The 26,770-nt window shown below is 30.7% G+C and overlaps 5 protein-coding genes across 6 annotated transcripts; 2 read left to right on the top strand and 3 right to left on the bottom strand.

Annotated features, from left to right (window-relative positions):
- Positions 1 to 159: 159 nt before the first annotated feature.
- On the bottom strand, positions 160 to 2,477 carry LOC109806105 (uncharacterized). 2 transcript variants are annotated; one of them, XM_020368468.3, is made up of 4 exons: positions 2,326 to 2,477; positions 1,544 to 1,737; positions 1,362 to 1,443; positions 160 to 859 (listed from the first exon to the last, which is right to left on the bottom strand). In XM_020368468.3, the coding sequence occupies exons 2-4, from the start codon at positions 1,702 to 1,704 to the stop codon at positions 572 to 574; spliced, it is 531 nt and encodes a 176-aa protein (XP_020224057.1). In that variant the 5' UTR covers positions 1,705 to 1,737; positions 2,326 to 2,477; the 3' UTR covers positions 160 to 571. The 2 variants fall into 2 exon arrangements, with proteins under 2 accessions (XP_020224057.1, XP_082929334.1); XM_083073208.1 differs by lacking the exon at positions 2,326 to 2,477 and adding an exon at positions 1,946 to 2,305.
- Positions 2,478 to 8,984: 6,507 nt separating this feature from the next.
- On the top strand, positions 8,985 to 12,862 carry ABA4 (abscisic acid (aba)-deficient 4). Its single transcript, XM_020368407.3, has 6 exons — positions 8,985 to 9,278; positions 9,877 to 10,087; positions 11,559 to 11,659; positions 12,115 to 12,243; positions 12,332 to 12,420; positions 12,501 to 12,862. Exons 1-6 carry the CDS (start codon positions 9,168 to 9,170, stop codon positions 12,643 to 12,645), a joined length of 786 nt encoding a protein of 261 aa, XP_020223996.2. The 5' UTR covers positions 8,985 to 9,167; the 3' UTR covers positions 12,646 to 12,862.
- Positions 12,863 to 13,937: 1,075 nt separating this feature from the next.
- On the bottom strand, positions 13,938 to 15,449 carry LOC145956985 (uncharacterized). Its single transcript, XM_083073207.1, has 2 exons — positions 15,306 to 15,449; positions 13,938 to 14,380 (listed from the first exon to the last, which is right to left on the bottom strand). Exon 2 carries the CDS (start codon positions 14,376 to 14,378, stop codon positions 14,103 to 14,105), a length of 276 nt encoding a protein of 91 aa, XP_082929333.1. The 5' UTR covers positions 14,379 to 14,380; positions 15,306 to 15,449; the 3' UTR covers positions 13,938 to 14,102.
- A 733-nt stretch (positions 15,450 to 16,182) lies between these two features.
- Positions 16,183 to 19,755, top strand: LOC109805928 (alpha/beta-Hydrolases superfamily protein). Its single transcript, XM_020368221.3, has 8 exons — positions 16,183 to 16,650; positions 17,440 to 17,484; positions 17,619 to 17,748; positions 18,041 to 18,104; positions 18,215 to 18,263; positions 18,344 to 18,441; positions 19,097 to 19,235; positions 19,410 to 19,755. Exons 1-8 carry the CDS (start codon positions 16,315 to 16,317, stop codon positions 19,554 to 19,556), a joined length of 1,008 nt encoding a protein of 335 aa, XP_020223810.1. The 5' UTR covers positions 16,183 to 16,314; the 3' UTR covers positions 19,557 to 19,755.
- Positions 19,756 to 21,847: 2,092 nt separating this feature from the next.
- Positions 21,848 to 25,701, bottom strand: LOC109806111 (mannose-6-phosphate isomerase 1). The gene is made up of 5 exons (XM_020368476.3): positions 25,076 to 25,701; positions 24,811 to 24,978; positions 23,278 to 23,490; positions 22,560 to 22,826; positions 21,848 to 22,335 (listed from the first exon to the last, which is right to left on the bottom strand). Exons 1-5 carry the CDS (start codon positions 25,376 to 25,378, stop codon positions 22,018 to 22,020), a joined length of 1,269 nt encoding a protein of 422 aa, XP_020224065.1. The 5' UTR covers positions 25,379 to 25,701; the 3' UTR covers positions 21,848 to 22,017.
- Between the last annotated feature and the right edge of the window lie 1,069 nt (positions 25,702 to 26,770).

Genomic DNA, 26,770 nt, shown 5'->3' with positions numbered 1-26,770 from the left:
GTGGATGAAAAGTGAAAATGTCTTCAATAATAATGTATCTAGTAGTTGCCTAGTTGGTACTGGTTGTAATACTTCACCAGCTTTACACCAAGCACAAGTATTCCATACAAGATGAACATTGGTGACGATAAATTAAAAATGAGTACTTAAAAAATAGCATTTGGGAACAGAAAATACAAGCTAAATATAATAGACATACTTGCAAAGTCACCTAAATATATTTACAGGAATGATAACCAAAATCACCAATTCCTATACAGAACATTCCTGCGGTGATTGCCTAAAATTTTTAAAAGACACTCGGATACAACCGCCTTATATTACAAAAAGACATGCTCTCTACACAAGAAACCTCAAGAACAGAAGGTTTACTTTTTCTGCAGCTTCCTAAACTCGTAATGGATAATCACAATGAGATGATTCACCTCACCATACAAAAAAGCATTTGCTATATACACAACTAACTGAATTTCTTACTTCCCTCCAAAACATTCAAAATTCTCTCTAGTTAGGTCACGTTTTATAAGTAATGACACTTGGCTTCTTCTATATACACTTAGATGAATGGAGTTTAAGCAACAGCTGGGATGCCGGAATTCTGGCAATCCCTGCCGAGGCAATCAAATCCTTCTACTCTAACAGCGGCAGGTTTAAGTCCAAACTTCATCCTAGCACATCCTCCTTTACGAGATGCTGAAGATGGAGACAGTAAACCTGAAGGTGATGAAATTGTTGATACAAGAGTGTTCTCTTCGTGTCCAAACCGAGCATCCTGGATCAAGGGATTAGCAGCTCGGACTGGAGGAGAACCACATAAATACGGAGGAGATGAATTTGTGAATTCTTCCACATAATTTTCCTATAGAAAGCAAAATAAAATTAATAAATTTAAGATCAAAGTCAGAAAACATCCATTGCAGCAAAAACTATGACCATGCAGATCCATCGATAATAATAATTTAAAAACAAGGTTTTAAATTGCGGTTGGAGTTTTTTCTTGATACTTTGAATTGCAGACTAAATGACTAATGTGGCAATTGTGGCTGCAGTTGAGGACACAATTGAAGTTAGGGACAGTTTAGTAAAACCTTGCTAATTTTTTTTTAAAATACTACATATCTGGGAGCCCAAAAACATTCAAATAAAAAAAGTGGCAGTCTGAAGATGCAATTTTGGTAAATATCACAAGCATTCTCACATAAAAATCAACATATCAATATCAAATAAAAAATCCATATTCCATGCATTGCTAAGAGACCTAAACAATTTTTTAAGAAAGATAAACTTATGCCATTTAATAATTCTTTATTCTCCTTGGTTAAAACATAAGCTAAACAAATTGTAACAGAGTCATCACTTACCCTCTTGAGAACAATGTCCCTCTTGAGAACAATGTCGAGTAGCTCAGCCCCAGCTCTTGAATCAGAACCCTCAGCTTGATGACTAATAAACATGATCAAAACACAGAACAGATCAGATCCTGATTACCACCAAAAATAGAAAAATGGCATCAAAAAGGAAAACAATGAATCTTAAAGCTTACCTTACATGCCATTTTACCGGCCTTATAGGCAGATTCATTAAAACCCCAGCTCGACGTGGCTTAGGGCAAATGACAGGTCCATTCTGATCAGCAATGGGAAGAGAGCCTCTCCTCTCTTCACAAGATGAGAAAGCATTCTTCTGAAGATTATAACAATTCATCTTCAAAATCAGGTAACTTCCAAAATAGAAGACCTAGACAAAGCAACAAAAAAAAAAGTATTCAGGAAATGTAAACAAATTAACAAAATATAACAGAATGTGGAACTTGATTTTATTCACTGAAACCCCAACTATTTACAGAGGGAATGAGAGCACACATCCAAGTTGCTAACAGATCCATTCAGCCAGATCAATTCAATGCATCAAAATAGGGAGAGAAAAAAAAAACAAAAATCTTAACTTGAAAAAGAAATTCCACAGCCCATTTCACCATTTTCCCCATAATGTACTACCTAAATAAAGGGGGTGGAATCAGGTACACAGATCAACAGGAAACAGCAGAGCAGATCTGAGTGCAAAACATGAAAAATGTTCACTAATTTTCTTCGTTATGGGTGGGTAAAGAAGGGCCAAGGTAAGATACATAAAACAGCAAACTTGTGTTTAAGTTAAACAGCTATAATCACTATCTCCATCTTACAAACAGCTACCAGTCACAAATGAAAAGGGGTAGGTTTCATAGAATAGATCTCCAAAACAGAGTGCTAAAAATAAAAAAACAACGATAACAATGAACATATCAATGTAGAGATAAGTTGCTAACTAACAAGAGAGAGAGACCTTTAAGGGTATCCTTCAAACGAAGAAATCAACGAAGCTGGGAGGACAAGAGGAAAGAAGGGAAGAACGAGCGCATAGCAATCCTATTTAAGATAGACAAATGGAGAGGAACAAGCCTGTACGACATCGTTTTGATGAAATAATTACTCCATCTTTTATGCTTTTTTATAATTAAAAATAATAATAATAATTCAAACTTAAAACTTCTTCCCAAGTACAAATCCTATTACCAGGTGGATCCTAAACACTAATCCATCTATAATAATAACAATACTCAAGGCTATTAATTTTAGTTGCCATAAATTTAAATGTTATTTCAAAAACACTCTTTAAATTAAATGATTTAAATAATAATTAAATATAATGATATTATACCTAATTTGATTACTGTAGCTTGTATTATTAATAAATGAATAAATGTATTAACTTGTATGAAAAATAAGTAATCGTCTTGTTAGTAGTTTTCACAACAAATAAAAGTTGAAAAAAAATTAATGATTAATATATTTTAAAGTAGGTTTATAATTCTTATAATTAAGAGAGAGAGAAAAAAAAAAGAGCATCCCTTTTTTCTTTGTTAAGATGGTTGAAAGGAATATTAAATATTACTACTAATATTAAAGAGTACTCTTTTTATTTCTTATATTGTATTTGTAATCACCATTTTTCCCTCTACTAAATTGAGTCAATTGAATAGTTCATATGAAGAAGTAAAGTTTTATTTATGAAAATATAAAAGAAATTATTTTTACTTGAGTTTATTAATATTATTTTAATACACAAATATATTAATACTAGTATTTTATATGTTTATTTTATATAGATATAAGTTATAATTAATAAAATATTTTTACATATAAATTATATATGAAATTTATAATAAAAAATTTACACTATATATAATTGAAACTTATTTTTAATTATTGATATTTAAAATATAATATGAAAATAAAATAAAAAAACACTAGAGCTAAGTATAAACGAATGAATATATATTGTAAAACGACATGATGATAAGAATTAACTTGATTTTTTATAAATATTTATGATCAAGAAAATCCAATAATGTATTTCCAAAACAAGGCATACTACTATTCTATTCATATACATGATCATGAAATTGATTCATTAGTTGATGCAAGTGTCTAAAATAATGATTCAAATGATTATAACTGCGTGATGTAATATGATTAATATGCCTTATAATTGCGTGATGTAATATGATTAATAGGTAATTATGTTGCTTAATCATATAAGCAAAAGTTTAATTTTTAAGTTTGCTTAATGTTTTGAAAATAAAAATTAAAAAAATTCCAATCTTTGAATCAATTTCAATACTTAAAAATTACCCTTTAATTTCTTTTTGTCAGGAAATACCCATACTTCAAAAAAAAATATTTTTATACAAAAAACAATAATAATAAAAAGCAAGATACTAAAATATTATAATATCATTGTTGTGTAATAAAATTTTAACAAAGTCTAGTCTAGTTTTTTATACATGTTAAAAAAAGTTTGACTTTCCGGTCGTATATATGAGAAAAAAAATTGTTGTAAAAAACAAAATTCACTTCTAAAATCTATATGCTTAAAAGGGAATTATAATGTGTTTGAACATGAAAAATCAAGTCATGAAATGAAGCATGCACTTAATCTGTATGTGTCTATTAGTAGGAGAATAATCCTTATCGAAGAAAAAAAGTTGAGTGGTAAAAATAAAATATCTTAATTATTAAATGGCCATGTTTTTGCCTAGTGGAAATAAAGAAACTTAAGTGGCAATGATTCTGAGGTTGAATAGTTGAACAAGGGAACAAAAGTGAAAGGTGAATAAGGTGGAGAACTTGTCTTTTGAGAGACAAACCAACATTTGGTATCAAGTGGAAAGGCTTTTGCAGGTTTAGAGTGTCAAGTAACACTTCAGCAACTGACAACCCCTTTGACTTTCCCGTGAAACTAAAGAACTATTTTCCTCGAAAATCCTACAATCTACAATCTGCAATATGTGTTCTTAGGGTATGGCTCCAAAAATCAAATACTCTACAGATTCTGAGATCTCTCTTCACTTGTTTATGTAAATGTATAGAGAATTTTGGAACGTGGCACGTGCTATGATCTTTATGCTTTGCCAGAAATAAAAGTGAGCACATGTTCAACTTCATGACCTAGGAGCAGTAGCTGCTTAATAATCTTAATTATGAAAAAGGGTTAATCGTACGCATTATGTTTGTATATCATATATGTTATAAGTACTAAGATGCAACTGATCAAGTAATGATATATTGATCCTATTTACTATTTTTAAGTATATGCAGTGAAGTGCAACCAAATTTAGCTTGTTTCCAAAGTCAATTGGGTTTATGTTTATACTTTAGTGGTTTGTTTTTACCATAAAAGCTAACAACATTTAAAAGACTGAAAATGATGAGAATCAAGTTTCGTTGCTTGATGGTACAGCTTTCATGCTGTTTTACTGACATTTCTCTTAAAAATATATTCCTATTAAAAATGAGGAAGGATCCATAAACATAGGCAAATCCTCTAAACTACCACGTGTCTGGATAAAAATATTTTTAGAAGAAAATGTAATTTTTAAGGAAATTTTAAATGCCTAACACAAGAAGTATTGTATTTGAATAAGAAGCATTTTTATGGGGTGTTTTAATATCCAAAATTAAAGAATTTAAAATCACTCTAAACATGTGGGATTTTCAAAATTCCTCGCTCACTACACATATTCAATCAACTGTCATTTTTTATTTCAATTTATTGATTAGAGGTGTCAAAAATATTCAGTCAAGATTTCGAAAAAAGTAGTATTTTTTTTTTTTTAGCTTAATGAGACAATTGGACCACTAATTTTTAAACTCTAACTACTAAATCTATTTGATTCATTGTTTTTTTTTATTTATATTTTTAATAAAATTTAAATAAAATATAAATAAAATAAAATAAGTTAATTTAGTCTGGCCTAACAATAAGTCTTAAACTACAAAATAGGTGTAATAGGAAAATTAGGCTAAATCAAACTAGCCCACATATACATGTTGGCCCATAAAAGCTAGGCTGGGTAACCCATTTGATAATTCTATCATCAGGTCCAACAAAGTGACAAACCCAAATTCTTATGCTTTAAAAACAATAAATTTCTAAAAAGTAAAGAGAGTACATCTAGCTCGTTCATCTTAAATAACACAATGCACTAATTTTTAAGGGATCCTCGAAGGGGAATTCTTTTGGGACGAGGATTTACAATAATTAAAGAGCGAGGAAAAATATCGAAAGTTGTTAATTTATGTGGTTTAATCCTTGTAATTTTTTATTGTTCTTTTATTTTTAACCTTTTATAATATTTTAAAAATATTTTTTGTTGTTCATTTATGCTATAAAAAAACTCTTATATGTCAAATAGACTATATATTATATTCATTATATTTTATTTTATTATTATCACATATATAATTTGATTTTAATATTTTTTTAGACAAAACTTCAAAATATATTTAATTGTTATTACTTTATCATACTCTTCAAGCATATTTTCTTTAGGTTATAAAATATCATGTCTTGCTTGTTGTTGATAGCAAAGCTAGATCAATAATTTTAATGAGGTGTCCTGCTTATCATTATGGCAATATTCATAATAGGTAATAATAATCTTGATGTATTGACACAATTTTTCTTAGTCTTATAGGAGGTGGTAATAGGGATTGTGTTAACAGAGTGGTGGACACTTTAACTGCACATGAACTCTTGAATAATGAGAAACTAGTCAAGCGTGAGGTCGAAGTCCTCTATGCTAAGGTGATGATAGATGACAACCTCATAAAAAAGGTGGTTGTTGAGAATGAACTCAATGTCATTGTAGAAATCACAAATTGTGAGAAATTGCTCTTTATTGGAGGGTTTGGGAGGTTTAAGATTTGCAAATTTGGATTGAAGAAGAAAAGTATGGTACAGTGAAATGCGTTTTGAAATTTTTTCTATAAAAAAAAAATCAATTTACCTACATAATAATTGTGAAGTAAATATAACGAATATAATATTTATTTTGTTTGTTATATATATATATATATATATATATATATATATATTTTAATAGAAGTTGACCGTAAGAATTATATTTGAAACGTTATAAAAAGTTAAAAATGAAATAACAACAAAATTTACGAAAACTAGTAAAAAAGTGATAAATTACAAAGAAGAAAGTTGTATTTAAAAAAAAATAAAAAATAAATTTCAATCCTTAGTATTATTTTTAATTTATTTTTTTATTGATAAGGATTGCAATGCAGGCAACATAATTTGAACTTAAGATTATGAGCATACGTGTTTTTTATTTTTTAATTTGTATAAATACTGAATTCTGAGCAAACATGGTTTTTATTTTTGAATCTGTATAAATATCGAATGATCAATTATCGTGCAATATTTTTAAATAATTACTGAAAAATATTAAATAATTATAAATATTAAATAATTATCATATAATTCAATATACTGAAATATTAAACTGATCAATTGTAGATTCCATGCAAAAACAGAAATATAGCAATTGAATAATTAAGTAATGATAATTGAATATTAAAGTCAATTGAAAAATTAACACACAGCTATTATTATGTATGAATGAGAGACGATAATTTACGTATAAAAAGGGAGATATGATAATAAATTTATAATATACATTATTCATAGTAATTTATAAATATTAATTGATTTCTTAAGTTGTTACTGTATTGAAATATGCAGCTATTCTGGAGTTTCTGAAAATATTAATTATAGTAATTAGTTTTCAAAAATATAGTAATTTAATAATGACAAACAGATTTTAAAAAATGAAATGTATCATTTATTGACAATAATTATTTATAGAAATTTAATAATTAATATATTCATTAATTAATATATTAATCCCGTCCAAACTTTAAGAGAATTGAATTAATAAATAAATTCAATAAAAGACACGTGATGATTAAAATCATATGTAAATGAGATAATTTTTATGGAAGACGAAATTTCAAGATTTGTATGGTTTAAAGGAGAAGAAGGAAGAAGAACAATTTAAAAAATTGTTTGATTTAAGAGAAGGAGGGAGGAGAAAGAGATAATTATTTTATTGTTTGATTCATAAGTGGAGAAAAGGGATTTTAAAAATTATTTTTTTAAATTATTTTTATAATTTTAAACTTAATAATACAACTATTTTTTTTAAAATATTATATTAAAAATATTTAAAATCACTTTCCTCTAAATCCCTCTAATGTTGGAGAATAACTAAATCTGGTCAGGAAGAATTTTGCTTCCTTCCCTTCCTCTTGTTGGCCTCCAACTAAATATTATATTAGATAAAAATATTTATTTATGATAATTATTTATAAATCTGAATGATTAATATATTAATTAATTTTTTCTTCTATCTTATAATAAGTGTCATTTTATATTATTTTACACAAATAAAAAAAGTTACTAAATAAATCACAAACAATAATAATTTTACAAAATTAATCTTATGATAATCTTTTTTGTATGCAACACAAAAATCACTTTTTACATAATATTATTAAGGTATAAATAAAATATAGATAATTAATATATAGTCTATTGAAAATTTAACATAACACTTATTTGGAATTTGTTTTTTCTTTTAATGTGACACTTCTTATAGAATGAAGGAGTAATTAATATATTAATTGTTACACAATAATTAAATTTTGATAGAATTCAAAATAATGATTTAAAAAGTACTTATAATAATTACTCTCTGTTTTATTTTATCTAACATTTAGAGTTCTAGAACAAAATTTAAGAAACGTAATTAATATATATAATTTTATATTGCGATTAAATGTAAAAATATTTATTTCTTAAAAAAATTATATTAACATTTTAAAAATATTTATGAGTATCGAAATGGATTTTAGTATGATTTCTGAAATATTATTTGGTAAGATCGAGAGAGATATATTTTTGATATTGTGGACTATCTTATTACAGAATTGTAATATATAGAATGTATAAAAGTGATTTGTATTCGAATATTTTTAGTATTTTTTTATTTTTAATATCAATTTTAATAAAGAATAATATATAAGGAAAACAATTATTTTTACTCAAAATAAATAAAATTAAATGATATTATTTTTTCTTAATTAGTGTATAAATTAGTTAAATTTACTTATAATTAAGTTTGAAAATAATATCTTTCAAAATACAGTAAACTCTTCTTTCTATAAATTTGTACACTACTCATAATTGCAACTGATAAATGAAATAATAATTACATATTAATATCTCTAGTTATTTTTATTTTATTTTTTTAAAATACGATATCCTTACTTTTAAAAGTTATATTAAAAGCAATAAATAAACACATGAATTATCTAATGATTCAAAAAGAATACATGAATTGGAATACCATTATTAAAACCTATTAATAGATGTGAATTAAAAATATACTTTCAGACATGATCATGCTGTAAAAAAAATTCAAATGTATCAGTAATCAAATAAATTTTAAATAAATAAAATAAAAAATAAGTAAAAAAAGTATTCTCTAAAACATACTTGTTTTAGATAGAAAGAAAAAGTGTGTATAAACTCGAGTGTACTCGTGATTTTTTAACATACTGAAGCAAACTAATAAGAATGACATGAGCGTGTTTGTAGGGTCACATGACATGAAATGAGTGCCTAAATCACTAACTCAAAATGCATCATCGGAATTGGAATGGATTATCACAAATCAATTCCTCTGTCTTTACTTGTTTGACTTCCTTCCTTTTCCATATAATTCCATCTTTTTCAGTTTCTCACTAATTTATAACCTTTTTCATCTCCTCATGCCACTCTTCGTTTGTACTATATGCGAATCCCCTCTTCCTCAATCTTCTGCTTTTGCTTCAATCATGTCTCTCTCCATTTGTTTTTCCCATTCTCCATTCTCACTCCAGGTACACTTTCTCTTTCATTTGCAATTGCTGTTTTCTAATCTCTATGTTTTTCCACCTTTTCTTTTTCTTTTTGAGGTCTGTTTTCTGGACTTCTGTTCATATCCCCCCATAAATGGCCTTTCTGTTTGGTCTCTAAAGTTTTAAACTTTTAATGATTATTTGATTGAAAATGTCAATCTGGCTTAGATTTGAATCACCACGGCATTACTGATGAAATGGGCATCTGTGCATTTTTTTTTCCCTTTTAGATTTAACAAGGTTTTTAGTTTTGCTTTATGTGGATCTATGCTAGGCGCGTGTTGGTATGATAGTGGAGTTAAAAGTTGCTGCTACGTGTCATCAAATCCTCTAAATTCATGTTTTCCTCTTATGTAAAACAACTTTAGTTTTGTTCAAGTAGTCCTTGCATGCGTACTGAATCGTTTGCACAACCTGGCTATTTTACACTGAGGAAAAAAAAGTTTAATATCAATCAATGTGGTTCATTTTTTATTATGCATGAATAACATAAGGTGTATCTCTGGGCTAAAGATTCTCTCTCTCTCTCTCTCTCTTTTTTTTTTTTACAATTAAGACTCTTTTTTTACATTTGGGGCAGGCTATGAAACCTTGTGGTTCTGTTGGGAAGGGGCCAAGTTTTCCTTTCCCTACCCGAAGTAATGGTGTCGACCCTTGTAGCAGACACATTGTGAGAAGTAAAGTCAACTTAAGTGGAGATTGGAGTTTCATAGGAGGATCCAGAATTACCATGAAGCCGAAAGCCAAGACATTGCTTCATTATCCAAAAAGAAGTCGAATGCAGGCTTCGTGTAATCCTTTATTATGCTACATTTTCTACTTTTGAAATTCATTTTTACAATAATAAGATTTGTGTGTCTTGTGCTGGCCCAACTTAATTTAAGCATCCTATTGAAGTCTCTGGTGTTTTGGTTTTGCATATTGATGGCACTTTTCCATGTCTTAGAGCTTCTTACATGTGAAACTGGAGGTTTTGCTGTTAGATCTCTTTGTTTTAAAATTAAATTACTTTCAGTGGTCTGCTGTCATTTTGACCCATGGAAATTTTCCCTTTCTGATTGATATAATATCATTGGAGCAAGCTGTTTCCTCATCGAAATGATTTATCATTTAAGAGAATTGGTTAGGAGGGAAATTTGTGCATGATGTTGGATATATTTTGATTCTTATGCAAGAAATTAAAGGATCTAATTTACAAGTAAATTAGTATTGTTTAACTTGAAAAATACCACAAATTAAGGGTTTGATACCCAGGATGGATTTTTATAGTTAGCTTACCTCTTTTGCAAGTTCCATAGCATAAAATACTGTAGATTTTATATAATTAGACATTGAAACTGAAAGCCAAAATAAATATCTATTTGATCTTTTTACATTAAATACTTGATTGAATACCCTGTTGAAATGTGTTGCTATGGTCTGATGTGTACAATGGAATATCTTATGTGACTTTGCAATCTGTTGCTGTTCTTAGTTCGTGCTTCATTAAGTTACTCAAATTTATTCTTTGTAACTTTTGGAGACAAGTTATTGATATTAAGTTGTTCCATTTGCTTTAGTTCTCCACAATTTTCACGTGGTTGCTGATCTCAGCTATCTTTTGCTATTCTGATTCCTACTTTACCTTTATATTGTATGATACTCTATCTTTGAATTTGAAAGCCGTGAAGAAAATCATTTTAGTTGGACACCAAAGATTTTAATATAGAATTGAACCACTTTTTCTAACATAGTTGAAACTTGGTATGTTTTGTGCTTATTGCTCTTGCTATTGGATCTGCTTTTTAAGTTTTAAGCAGATGTTCAATTTCTTGGAAAAGTATGCAAGACATCAGGTTTTACTGCACCTATTAAGCAATCCTTGTATCAATCTTGTGAGTTTCATTTTTGTAGTTTGTCTTGATTCCACAAGAATGGAGAGTCCATATTTAGTTTTGTTTTATTTTTCTCGTGTTCCCCAAGGCTGGGGGAGATTGACTAATATTACTCATGTGCAGTCTAAATTTTCTACAACCTGGTCGAGTTACTTGGGTATAAAGTTTTGCCTTTAACTTGATTTATTGTTATTGTAATATAAAATGTATCGGGAATGAGTGATTCTTTCATCAATAGCAATTCTAAATATCAAAGCTGTTATAAAGTTATCTAAATCATTTTGGCCGTCTATACTCTTTGAATAAAGTTGATTGAATATTTTTTCCTGTATAACTGATGGTGGCTATACTTTTTCCTAACACTCATTTTTCTACGTTTATTTTCCAGGCTTCCTAGGATCAGAACTTGCTAGCACTGCTTTTACAGTAGGAACAGTAGCAGTTCTCCCATTTTACACACTTATGGTTCTAGCCCCAAATTCTGAACTAGTATGTTTCTTACTGCATTTGGGAAAATTTATGGTCGGTGATCACAATTCATCACCAATTTTTTAATTATTAACATCTTTTCTTAAGTATAGATGATTTGTTAGTACGGGGTTGTTCTAGCTTAGGCAGAGGTCTCAAGCTCAAGTTCTAGATATGCAACTATGTTAAATACTTAGAGGGGAAACTTTGTAGTCGTTAGTAGTCCTATCTGATTTGAATATAATTGTCTCTAGTAAAAAATACTCGTGGTTCTTAAAAAAAAGTATAGATAATTTGTTAAGCTATTTGCATAGATATACATTTATCTCCAACCCCCCCTCCCCCCAACCCTCCAAGTAAACTGACATTTTTTTCTGTAGTAGTAAAATTATATTTTTGAATATTCTTTTTTCATACCCTTGTACTGGGTTTTGATTTTGTAGTTCATCCTCCTGATTCATCTTCCTTAAATGCAGACCAAGAAGTCTATGGAAAGTAGTATACCGTATATAGTGCTTGGCGTTCTGTATGCATATTTATTATACCTTTCTTGGACTCCTGAGTCAATTCGATATATGTTTGCAAGTAAATACTTGCTACCAGAGGTGTGTATGTATGCATTCAATAAATAACAATAAAGTTTCTCTTCCCAAAAGAGTTCTATCCAACTGATAAATTGTTTATTTCATGCAGCTGTCTGGTATAGCAAAAATGTTCTCTAGTGAGATGACTTTAGCCTCTGCCTGGATCCATCTGTTGGTTGTTGATCTTTTTGCTGCAAGGTCGTGCATTTTATCTTACTCTTGCTTCATCATTCTTTAGTTGTTTTTCTAATAGTAATTAATTGTGCTTTTGAATGCAGGCATGTTTTCCAAGATGGAATAAAGAATCAGATTGAAACTCGGCATTCTGTTTCTTTTTGCTTATTCTTTTGCCCCATTGGGATTCTTACTCATTTCATCACCAAATCCATGACCAAAACCGACACAAAAGAGGGTCATGTTTGAGGCAAACTAGGATTTCTTTCCAAGCATTGAGAATTTGAGGAAAGCATGTTTAAGTTGAAGTTACTTAGAAAGTTTCAAGGGTACTGTATATCTGTCACAAGGTGCCCAAAGGGCGTTGTAATGAGAGACAATTGAAATTTATGAAAAAAAAAATAAGGGGCAACTCAATTTCATTCAAAAGCTATAAAAAAGTTATGAAACTGTATTTTTTTAAGAACTCAGAATTTGAAAATGAATTTTGGATTCTAACTATGTATAGAAAAAAGAGAGTAGAAATTTAATCAATATATCCGTTAATTATGTAATTATTAATAACTTAAAAAATATTTCTTTTAACTGCAAAGTATGATAAAAGGATAAGATAAAATACCTCTTGCTTTGGCTTATAATTAGGTGACAGAATGTTATGAACTTGTGAAAAAGAAAATCAGTGTGTAGGGCAAAATCCTTGCGAACCAATATGGTTGATGCCAAAAAGTTTACCTTGTTCGCCAATGGTTTTGAGTTTAGGGTTTTGGAAACTTTGCAAACAATTTTATCTTTTTTTCTCTCCAATTTTTGACATTTAGTATTGGCTTTTGTTTTTATTAATTTTTAGAATTGGACCACAAACCAAATCAAAATAAACGCTAGCCCAATTTTAGAATTGGCTTTTGTTTTGATTACCGTTTAAATTATTGGACCCAAACTTTTGAATATTGTAATTTTATTATGTTATTTATATTATTGAAGAAGAATTTAAAATAAGTTGGGACATAAAATAATGCTCACAGTAACTTAACTTTCGTCTTCTATTCAAATAATTCTTTGGTCATCTGTTCTATCTCGAATGTGTTTATTACCTTAGCGGAGAGCCTGAGAGTGCCATAAGCTGTGAAATAAACATTCAATAAAACTCTTTTAATCTGAGCGTCTATCCAAGGTTTTGAAAATTTTGAAAAGCAAGACGAGACATTTTTTTTTCTTTCAATGCCAAATTTATCTAGAATTCTTGGCCAAAAATATAAAATTTTCCCAATACTTTTTCATTTTATTTTACATTACTTTTCATAGGCAAATGCATCTTTGGGTGTGTTTGGAAACATCTCTAACTAAAATCACATTCATGGTGTCTCTATGACTAAAATAATGCTAGAAATAGTAACATTCAGTTTGATGTGAAAAATCACGTCTGCAATCTGTTTCCAAACACACTGTCGCTGATCAAAACTGTTGAAGGTTCCAACGTTACTTTGGCTACAAAATGAACCACTCAGACAGTGGAAAATAAAGAAAGGGAAACTAAAAAAATATGAAGAGTGAAGGCACAATCTTATTTCCAAAAAGCTAATAGTTGGTACGTGTAGTCTTTGATAAAAAACTACTTCCTAAGTTCTTCAATAAACTAATTAAATGTTAAATCATACAGTACAGTACATACACCAAATGATTCAGATCGATCGGACATATGCCAAAAGCTATGTCAACTTAGTTTTCTTAGACTTCTCTTGAGGCTTCTCAGGAATATCATCATCATCTTCATCATCTGAAGAAGCTTCTAATGGCTCATCTGGGACATCGTGAGGAACATTATGCTTTGTTATGAAATCCTTCAATATGGTCATGCTTTCCTCTTTCAGTGAAACCAATTGCTCTGATAAAGAACCTTTGTTTGTCTGGACGGAATATGATTCGGAGCCAAGACGAAATGTGGCTTTCACCTGGGGCCTAGCATCACCAGATTGTGTCTCCATCTCTGTATTTTGAACAATCAAACAAAAACAAAAGAAGGTTAGATGATCCATTATTTAGGTATGGCACCGACTCTAATCAAAGACAACAACAGAACTAAATAGGGTTTATTAAGGTGGACTTCTACAAAAGTACTTTCAGAAAAGAAAAATAAAAAAGAAAAATAAAATAAGCTTGTTTATCTGCTAAAATTAACTTATATACAGATTAAAAACAAAATTTTAGGGAAATAATAAGAGAAAAAGTCGACAAATTAGCTTATGTAAAACTACTTTTAGCTTATGGAAAAACATATTCAATTTTTTTTTGATATTTTTCTTGGAGAAATTTACCTAAACAGATTTATAGTAACCAAGCACAACATACTGGACAATGGAAGCTCAAAAATATATGTATTGCGAGTAATTAATTCAGTTGAGCAAAAGTCTGACATAACTCCAAATCAAGCTCAATATGTGATTTGGATATGTTCTCAAACACATGAAATATGAAGCTCAAAATCAACTTGAAGCATGGGAAACTCATGAATCAGATTCTGAAACCAAAATCATGCACTCACACTGTGCATATTTAAACAAACAAGCAAAGCTAATTGGGGAATTCAAGTCCAAGGAATCGTTGACTTATTTAAAAACAAGTCCACAAAACAACCTCCGCACAACCAAGGTCCTGAAGCAGGTTAAGCAGAAATCCCAACATGAAATCCAGCATAAACCACAATTGGGTTTAATTTCCAAACATACAGAGAGGCATTTCGTCAAACGGTACATCTACAAATAATAACAACAAAAAAAAACCTCCCAAACTGAACCAAACAGTGAGTGATTTAATTGAATGAATAAAACATGGAGTAGTCAATAATATTGAGATCCCAACAAAGAGCACACTCAATTGAAGAGAAAATATGGAACATAAGCGAAAGGGTTTACCTTCGCCAAAGGGTGGTGGCTACTGGCTAGTAGTACTCGGTGAGCAACAACGGAAACGCGCACACTCCCATTTTTGTGGTGCAGAATTTATGTTTGGATCAGTAACTCGTGTCTCGGCCCACTTCAACTGAATTTGGGCTTTTAGTTTTTTTTTTTTTTTATAAAAAAAATCACTGAAACCTTGACATCAGTGACGAGTTACAATTCTTATTAATCAAATCTCAACCCCAAAATTTGCGATTTAATTAATAATAATAAAATATGTTGGAGACTATGGCTAATATTTTTCTATAAAACAACCGAGGACCAACGTTGATCAATAATAAGTGAGACTTGAGAGTAATTTTTTTTTATAAATAAAAGATATATTAAGTCTATTTTGTAAATATATGAAACTTCTTTTTAACATGCATGGCCTTTTTAAGAACTCAACATTAAACATTTTCCAACTTTCCAAATGTACATAAAAAGGGTAACATTAGGACACAATTATTACATCAATTTTTTATTGACAAATTAATAACATTTAATTTCAAAATATATTTATATTTTTAATAACTATATAAATTCCTTTTTTTTCAATTTTATTTAATCAGATTATATCGATTAATAAATCTCTAAAATAAATCAAACTGTAAAATTGGAGATTAATATCATTATATAAAAAATCATATTAATAAAGTGGTATTATTCCTTACAAAATAATCATACTTGAAGCTTTATTTCTTTTTGTAACTATATAAACAAGTTGTAATACAATTGTTAAGATTGCTGAAATCATTTCAATAAAATAAATAAATAGAAAACAAAGTTCCTAATTATTTGATAAAAAAAACATTGAAGAAATTATATAACATTTAAAACAATAAATTTAATTCTTCCGTTTATTTCATTACACCAAACAAGAGAGAAGAAGCAGCAGAAAAGAGAACAGTGAGAAGAAGAGCTTGGGCGACCCTTATCTTGTTGGCACCAAAGACCGAAACTTTGAAGAAGAAGAAGAGAGACAATGTCTGTTTGTGTTAGTGGGTCTTACACACTATTCGCGAACCGTTCCAATTTGAAGACCGTGGCGGTTCTGAGCAGAGAGAAGAAGAATAAGATGGGTGTCCAATACGATCTGAAGCAAGGGCAGAGTCGTAATTTCCACGAGCTCCCTTCTGGTCTAAGCATGGAGGTGATTGTGCAGAAGGGTGAGGAAAAGAAGAAGAATGGTGAACACCCACTTCCACCTTTGGTTTTTGTTCATGGGAGTTACCATGCTGCTTGGTGCTGGGCGGAACACTGGTTGCCCTTCTTTTCATCTTCTGGCCATGATTGCTATGCTCTTAGCTTGTTAGGACAGGTACATTCTCAAAAATCACTTCTGGGTTCTGGCTTATGCTGTGTTTGGTTGGACTAAATCTTTTCAATTTTCAGTTGATCAAAATAGAAATTGAAAAAAAAAGTGGTTTTTAATAAATCTTGTATAAATAGAAAATCGAACAAAAGTACGGTGCAATTTTTGTAATTAAAAGTGAAAATAGAATAAAAAACTGAAGATGTTTTCTCAAATTAAACAGCCTACAATTTCAAGAAAAGAACCGAAATGTAGTTCAGTATCTCATGTAGTTTAGAGCCACGTTAATTTTTTTTTTTATAGGTACAAATTATAACCTCGGTAACAGATTTCGAATTTAAGAACTTGTTTATATTATTTATAAAATAAGAATTAAAAAAAAGAGTTTCTTTGATAAGTAAAATTAGTTTATGCATAAATTAAAATCAATTTTTGGAAAAGCTTATATAAGGAAAGTTTACTTTATTTTTTTTCCTTATAAAGTTATAAGTATTTACAGTGAAATTCATCTAAACTGATATAAGTTTCTTTTTATAATTGAAGAGATATTAGAGTTGAACATTTTTTTATACATTGTTAGCTGTATTAGAGAACTTATAGAAGAAATAAGCTGAAAACAACTTATGGATGTATCATGAGTTATTTTTATAAGGTTTCACAAACACTTATTGCAATTGTTTTTACATAAGTCTAAATAAGTGGTAAATATCATACAGACCGAGCTTATGCTCAATGGTATTGTTATCGATCTGCATTTTCAAATATGGATTTTTGTGGTGATTTCTCCTTGGGCAGGGTGAAAGTGATGAACCTGCTGATTCTGTTGCCGGTACACTTCAGGTGTGTTACTTCTTCCTTTACTAGTTGAGATTTGTTCATCTATCAACTTTCAATTTTGTTTCGTACTTTGGGCAGATTTCATTATAATCATATATGCTCTTATAGTTTCCTGTTTGTACCATGTTTTGCAGTAGACACATGCAAGAGATGTTGCCGATTTTATCTGTCGTAATATTAGATCGCCACCTGTCTTGGTCGGGCATTCATTTGGAGGACTTATTATTCAATATTATACTTCCAATTTAGGAAGTGACAAACTCAAAGGTGCTTTCTCATTCTGGATTATTCACTCACTTGCTTGTTGAAAATGGTTAAATTAGATGATTTTGAATTGTAGGCTTGTATTATGGATAATTGGTTAGAATTATTTGCACCAGATGCTTATTTCTGGTTACTTTGTCCAATGTGTACAGTATAGGCCTCTGGTGCCTTTTATGGTATCATTTTGTATTTTATTTTCTCCCACCTCCACCATATATACATGTCAAAGACTCAAAAACCTACTCTTCTATATTTTCATTATGCTAATTCTGTTTGAGCTTGATTCTGTAAATAGAAGACTTGTACCCAAAGCTTAAAGGAGCTGTACTTGTTTGCTCTGTACCTCCTTCTGGTAATAGGTAACTGACTAAACTCTCATGTCTAGTATGCATTTGATATTATTTATTATAGAAAGATGAACCTTTTACTGTGATTGCTCTGGTTGATAATTCTTCTTTTCTTTTATTAGTGGGGTAGTCTGGCGTTATATCTTTTCCAAGCCAATTGCTGCCTTCAAGGTATTTAAACAGAATTTTGCGGAAGAATTCAACTTATCCTGTGTTTTTGTTCTGATATACATGTATCCACCACCTGGCAGGTGACACGCAGCTTGGCAGCAAAAGCTTTTCAGACCTCTCTTCCTCTTTGTAGGGAGACATTTTTCTCAGCCACTATGGAGGATCATGTTGTTAAAAGGTTTGATTTCCTGGAATTGTTCCCCTATGAGCATTACCATTGCAATTTGAAACGGAAAGGTGATGCTTAATGATACATTCATGGGGTGTTACTACTTGCAAGATTGTGGAAATGAAATGAAAATTGGAAAAGAACAATGTAATGTATGTCATGTGTCGAAACATTGTTGGTTCTAACTGGAGTTTATTAATGGGGTGGAGGGGAGGATAAAGCAAGAAAATTCTTTTAAAAAATACACCTAACGTTAACATGGAACGTTGACAATGCAATACATTGAACCTCAAATTTATGAATGTGTGACTTTAGTAGTAACTGACTAACTGCGACTCTGACTATTTGTTGTTGTTGTCCATGACTTTGGCAATTGGCATATATACTTGGTGAGTAGTGCGTGAATAATAATGTGGATGTGCTTGAGCCACTTTCATGCATTTTAATAATATTTGCATCAATTCATGACCAACATACTACAGAATTTATTTGTGTTAATAATTTTTAGCAGAATTTGAGAGATGGGACCAAAATGGATGGTTTGGTGTCATGAAATGTTTATTGTCAATAACATGACCGTGATATCTTTATATCCCAAATTATTTTTGTTGGTTTTCAAGGTTATTCAAGTGCTGGAGCCTTTTGGCTTGTTCTCATATTTCAGATATCAAGAGCTAATGAAAGAAAGTAGTAGGATGCCATTGTTTGATTTAAGAAAGTTGAATGCATCACTTCCGGTTCCTTCAGTGCCAAACTGCCCTCTTGAAATTCTTGTGATGGGTGCAAAGGATGACTTCATTGTGGTAATTTTATGCCTACAAATTGGTTTCAAGTAACCAAGTGTGTTTTCTCCCCCAACGATGTTGTCTAGTTCATTGAATCATTATAGCCCTCTACCAATATTTCTTCAACATTGATTTGAATTTTGGTAGTGTTCACTTTTTTCATTGCGTGGTTTTCCCCATTGTTGGTTATAGGATGAAGAGGGTCTCAAAGAAACAGCAAAGTTTTATGGTGTGTCACCAGTATGTGTTGAAGCAATTGCCCATGACATGATGTTGGACGTTTCGTGGGAGAAAGGTGCGAAAGTTATTCTTTCATGGCTAAATGGTCAAGAGAAATAGGAAGCAGCAAATATTTGTGGTTCATTGTGTAAATATTTGTCTTGCTTCAAAACACTGAATGATGCAGTGATGTAGAAGGTGTTCCAAGCTTCAAGGTAGGTCCAAGCAGATATGTGTAGTTGTAATAGTGATTCAATTTCAAACATTCATATAAATAGTTGCACTTCTATGAGCATCATAATGTACTTGGTTTTAAGTATGTGCTCTCACTAACTTGCTTTGGATGCGAATAAGCACAACATAGAAAGCCAGATGAAAGTTTTCTCATTTTCCTTGAGGTGGTTTAGGAGGAAAAACTTTAATAGGGTCAAATCAAATAACCTCCCAGGGATGATCTTGAAACACGAGTAGTAGGAGATACAATAGTAAATGTGTTTTGTGTTGGATTTGGTGCTATTGCCGGTAGTTTGCTTTTATTTGATATTAAACATTTCCTTTTCAGCAACAAAAAATAAATAAAATTTACAACAGTTATGTTAAGGAATTGGATAGTTGTGTGATACACTTTTTTCTTCTTCTTTGTTTTGTATTGTTGCTCGCTTTGAGGTAGCTTCCTTATCGCGATTTCTCCTTTGTCTTAATTGAATTCCTTTTATTGAGAAAAAAAGCTTATATGCAAAGATATTCCATGCTAAAAAGGAAACGTACTCCGCATAAAAGATCGTGTTATTTCTTAAACAAAAAAAAAAGCCTACCTGTTAAATAATTTCCATCTTGTTAAGGGAACAAAAAAATACACTCTTGTATTATAAATCAGCTTAGTTTGACTTTGAATAAATTCATTAACATATATGAAGAAAAAATTAGTAGGATTATTATAATTATAATCATTCTTAATTTTAGTCTTATGTTAACTCCATATCAAATTAATAAACATAAAACACAACGCTTCTTGATTTGCGATTATCTTTTTTTCCCGGTAGCAAGTAACAGCTAGACAGGAAAAAAAGAAGCATTCCTTAACATAAAAAATGAATCACTTTAAGAAAATAAAAAGCACTAATATGATTATGCAAAAGCCATACACTTCTAGGGTTCCATCATTGTCAAGAGATATCATGTAGTTGTCCTTGATTTAATATACAAATATTATGCCAATTTTTCTGGAGGTTCCATTTGAGATGCTAATTGAAAACTAGGTGCACTTCTTGAATGTTAAGTCTTCAGCTAAGGCTTCAGTAAGGCATGTAATCTAATTGTTCGGTATGTTTGTTTATTTGATTTTATGATATATATATATATATATATATATATATATATATATATATATATATATATATGTGTGTGTGTGTGTGTGTATATATATATATATATATAGCCTGGTGATGATTGGGTCTGGTAAATATTGTTAATGCTTAATACCAAATGTCGGTGAACCACTTGGAAACAAATTGCCACTAGGGCTTTGTCTTTAACTAAGTTGAGTCTGAGGTTTGGTAAACCTAGCTGTTAGATGTGCCACTTCACCACAGAACAAACATTAATCTTTGTTCTGTTTCTATTTTAAGAAAATAAAATAAAAAAAACAAGCTTGGTATCAATTGAAGCAGAAAACGAATCCCAGAAGCAGTATGTTAAATTCCGAAGACTTTTGCATTAGGTAGTTGGTAATTAGTCTGATGGTGAATAACATGACCTTGTTAATTATTTCTAAATTTTTCTCTTGAATCCAAGTTTTACTTTCGGGGTTTCTAGCCGCTTGAATTCTTACTCTAGTTTTCAAGTTGCAATACTGGTTCAAGTGAACAATAGAAAGTTTCCTCTTCTTTTACATCATATTGTTTTTAAGAGTTTGTTTAGATATAAATATAAAGTTTTGAATGTTTCTGAAAAATATCATATACCGTTTATTTTTGATAGAAATATTTTCAAAAACTTTTCTTACTTCTATTCAAACAGTCTCTACATAATTATTTCCACTATTTTAAAAGATTATAATAGAATCAATTGTGAACAACCACTAAACATACTTAAGATATATGGCCAAATTATATTCAGCCATAAATTAACACGTCACCATAAAAGGAATTGATCAAAACAAGAACGCTCTATACTGAACGCAATGATTTAAATATTGATTGGTCATATATAAAGCTTCATATCTTATGTTTATTTAGTCTAATTCCACGAATTCAACAAAATTCAACGTAAGCATACATCAATATTTGTAGGCACTTCGATTTTTTTTTTTTTGACAGAAAAGGCACTAAATTTATTGATATAAAAAGATGAATAGGAATACATCCCAAAAGGCTTCTATTGAAACATTATTATGAACAAACGAATAACAATTGACAACCCACCTCTCTATAATGAACTTCTCTAAGACTCAATATATTACGTCATTTATTTTTACTTTGCATGTACACTAAACTGCTTCTATTACAATCAACACATAGTTGCATTATTTGACTCCCAAAAGCATATGACAAAAAAATATTGGGTGATCCCCTGTTGAAACTTAGGAACCTTGAAAAAACTTGCTATTTACTCCTGTTCTGTACAGATGCAACTTGGATGCGCTAGTAACACTAATCTCAGTGTTAGCAGCTGCAAAAAGAACATCACCTTCGGTGACTGCATGTCCTTTGGCTGATCCTGTTTTCATTGTTCCATCACCAACTGTGACCAAAAAGATGGAAGGACCAGGAACTGCTGGGAACACCACTGTTTCCCCTTGAGGAAGTATACAACGATCAATCTCAAATTCCTCAAATGGTGGGGTATATTTATTTACATATGGATTAACAGGAACTCCTCGCAAGATCTCAGGAGAACCCTATAAGGAAATAGACACCAACATGGATCAATTCATGGCCAAGATGAAAGAAAATTGACTAGTGCCGAAGCTTAATGATTAAATGTAAGGCTGAATTACAAGGTTTAACAAGTCATTATTAGCACTCCTATCAAATGATAACCAAAGGAAAAAAGTATATTCCTTCAAGTAAGCTGAATATCTGATTGAAAAGATGCTGCAACAACTTTGATGTATCCATTTACCTGTTTGTATGTGAGCATAGAACAAAGGGTCTGGACATCTCTGAATTTCGGAGTAAGACCAGCACGCACAACATTGTCAGAAGTTGCCATGCATTCAACGCACTCCCCAGATAAATATGCATGTGGTTCGTTTGCACCGAGGAACAAAGATTCGCCTGGATTGAGTTTTACATGGTTGAAAAAGAAGGCTGCTATGACACCAATATCAGCTGGGTATTGCTTTTCCAACCGCAGCACCAGCAGCTCTTTTTCTGTCAACTGCCTCGCCTGATGCAAAATGAGAATAACATGGTATTGGTTGCTGGCATAATTCAACAAAAAAGAAAGATAAATAAAAAACAAACTATTTTTTTAGAGCAACACAAAGAGATTCATAATGCAACAATAAGGTGAAGCAGTAAAGCTGCCACAGTATCCTCTATCAGTACACTATGGTGACAACAACAATGATTGCAGAATCAGTAGTTGTATTCGTCATTACTCTTGAGCATAAAGATTATGTGACCCTAAGAACAAACTAAAACCGCCCTATATTTCTGATTCTTCACAAAAATATGTCATGCATCTCTGGATGATTTTCCTGTCACTGTCACATTTACACGGACTTCATATTATATTTGAATAACATTGTGTGGTATAAAAAGCAATAAACACACAAAAATAGATTAGCACGTAACTAAACTCTTAAGTCAAACAGAACAAGTTGTAATCAACTAACCTCACTTTCCTTAAGCAGACGAATTTTCAATCTGTTTACTGCATCAGTTACTTTATCTTTACTAGCAGACATGAGGTCAGTGAACACTGCCCGCAAAACAGGTTTCACCTTTTCTTCACCATCCTGATCGTTAGTTTGTAAAACAAGGTTTGTATTTGTAGCACCAACCAGTTCCACAATTTCAGGAATAGTATGAAGCACAGCCTTTAGCTCCTACAAAGAAACAGGGCAGATTGCTCATTTGCTCCCGGTGAATAACATTACAACGATGAATTAAAATAAACCAGTAAATAATGTACTTTCATCTACCAATAAACAAGATCTAACCCTTTGAAAGACAGAACAAACAGGGGGAAAAAATAACCAGGGAAAAAAATCACTGATCTACACAACCACTCAAGGAGAACCTCTTCCTCATGAATTGTAAACATCTTTTAATTATTGACATCATTAAAAATACAGAATTCATTTCATGTTAAACTATCCTCAAATTAAAGTAACATAGCTGCAGGTTGGCAGTCCTACACTTAACAGATCTATAATAAAAATAAATCAAACTTCCACTATCTTCCCTATAACTAACACTTCAATATTTTATTCATTCAATGGTTCAAACGGTTATCATTTGATTTTTTTCAAATGTTGCACTATATTAATTTTTTTGGTCGGCTATCACAGGTTGCATTGCATCAGAAAGAAGCCTGTGAACAAGGGGAAATGTGATTGACATAATAACGAAAGTAAAGTGGGCAGAAAATAATCATTCAGTCACATCACAGGGAAATACACCTAACAGGCGGTCAGTTCTTATCCAATCACTCGAAGTCCAAGAAAACTGAATATTTTTAACTTTAAAAAATTGACTTTTAGCACATCAAAATCAAACCAACAATGATCTCGTTAAAAATTTATAATTTAATTACCATCAACAAGAGTATTTAAGACAGAAAGAAAATTCATAAGAACCTACCAATTTTTCTGCCGTTTCACAAACACAAAAAAGTAATTGTTCTCAAGACAGTCAATGAACAACCAAACCAGTTATTTTATTCTCATAAACGCTCCTAGAACTAAATATAATAACAACTAACAAGGTTAAATTATTCATTTTGTTCTTGTAATTATTCTTATTTTATGCTTAGTTCCTACAAAAAGAATTGTAAGTTTTAGTCCCTATACAGTTTTTGTAGTAAAAAATTTCTTGCAGTAACTTTATACCGTCAACAAATCTTCTATTGCGTTATGAACAGGGATGAAAACTTAACTTATATGCATCACGCCTAGGAATTAAAACTTTCAGTTTTCTCCTGAATCCAACTACAAGAACCAACTAAAACTTAAAAAAGAAACAACTACAAGAACCAATCAAATACTTTGTTTTTAACCATGTTATTAGTGTGGAGTATTCACTGATTTTGTAGAGATGACAAATCCCAACCTGAATCGGATTAATCAAATACTTGGTTGTTGTTAACCAATCAAATAGTTGAAGTTAACATAATAAGAATGATAAGAATCGAGAGAATTGAGTACCTTAAGAGTGACGAATCCGCAAAGAGCCTCAAAGTTAGTGATTGCAAGAGCCATCTCAGGTTTGTGATTCCCATCTTTATAAACATCAGGGTGCAGCTTATGCAGAGTCCTGGCCAACTCCTTATCCGGGTGAGCCTGTATTGACAGGGCCTTCCCCACAGACAACACCTAAAAAAACAATGCATGCAACAAAACAAAAAAGGATTCAATCTTTGGCGAAAAGCGAGACAGCCATTTACACAAAAACGGCAAAACAGAGAGAGACCTTGAACAAGAAAGGGAGATCAGTGCCCCATTTGTGAAGAACCTGGTCGCCGAGCACGTGGGGGTTGTCGGAAATCCATGCCTTGAGGGTGACCCTTTTGGAGGCCAAGAAGGAAGGGCCTGAATCGTGAGTACCCATCCAAAGCTCCGCGTAAGGGTCCTGCGCGTGGAATTGGGAGGAGGAATTGAGCGCGTGGAGCCTGGCAACCTCGGAGGCGCTACCTGGGAGACCCCAATCGTAGTTTTTGACGGAGCAATGGAGCTTCTGGAGATGGGAGTTTGCGGCGGCGGCGTCGTCGTCCATGGGTGTGTGCGTGTGCGTCTTTGGAATTGAGTATCGGAGTCAGATGAGAAGAAGGGAAGAGAATGAGAATTGGAATTGAGAATGAGGCATTGGTTTGGTTTGGTGGTATTTGAAGAGAGAGAGAGAAAGATGGCGCAAGCCACAGGGCGTGTCCTTTTCTGATGCCAACTTTAACTTCCGTTCCTTTCTTTCTTCTTGTCAACTCTCATCTTATCTTCTTCTCTTTTTCATTCTTCTTCTTCTACTTCACCTTTCTTTCTTTCTTCCTTCCATCTGTCTAAGAGCACGAAATTTCGTAAACCCACCACAATCTCGTCCAGTCAATCTATGAACTTTCTTCCCCGTAACTCTCACTTTCACTTTCCATCATTACATCATTATTATTAGAGTTAATTATACCCATAATTAATTATATTTACTTAAGTTTAGAAGGATTACTACAATGATAAATTTTAATGTTTGTTAAATGGAAAAGTTATAAAGTTATATCATGTAGCTTATTTGTTCAACAAAATAGAATGATAAAACAAACATACTCATAATACACTATCTCTTGATATCTAGAATTTATTAAAAATCACAAAATCAATAAAAATGTTATTAAATATGGTGTGAGGTTCACCAACAAATAAAACAAATCTTTTACAATCTCATTTATCAGCAGATAAGTTAATGAAGTGACTTATACTTTATCTAAAAATTAAATCTTATTTAGAATTTGTCATATTTTCTATATAATTTCTCATTGTGTTCAAAACTTAATTTATATTGATGAAAAGTATCTGATCTTGTAATTGTAAAAGAAAAAAAAAGTGTTAATGTGATCGATGTTCATCATCTAATGTCATATTAAAAAAATTGGTTAAATATTTAACACATGATTGGTGAGAGATAAAAATAACATAATTATAATATTTGAAGGATTTAATTACATAATTAAATTATAAAAAATTAAAATTATACAATTATGATATTTAAAAGAGAAAAAAGAGAATTAAATCTTTTTTATATTATCAATATTAAAATTAGATACTTTCTTCATACTCAAATGCAAGTAAATCTTAGTTAGTTTAGTTTTATTTAATGATAACATCTCCAAAAAAAAACTTTTTCATTTAATTGATATTATATTTTTATTAACTTTTATTTTTTTTGTTTTTAATGTCAATCTAATGAAATTTATTTTTAATTAAGATTGTAAAATTAAATAATGTTAACAATTTTTTAATTAATACATAAATTACTTAATTTCACTTATATGCGAGAGTTAGAAGGAGATACAGGAATTGATAGAGTATTTAACTAACCTATATAAATGTGGGCTTGTATTCACAAGACCAACTCATATATTTAGTTATTTATCGTTAGAGTATTTAACTTAAATTTATAAAT

Source organism: Cajanus cajan, chromosome 4 (genome assembly GCF_000230855.2).
Source record: "Cajanus cajan strain Asha chromosome 4, NIPB_CcT2T_4, whole genome shotgun sequence".
Taxonomy (NCBI): domain Eukaryota; kingdom Viridiplantae; phylum Streptophyta; class Magnoliopsida; order Fabales; family Fabaceae; genus Cajanus; species Cajanus cajan.
The sequence above is the reverse complement of the archived record's forward strand: the minus strand, read 5'-3'. Positions and strand labels throughout refer to the sequence as shown.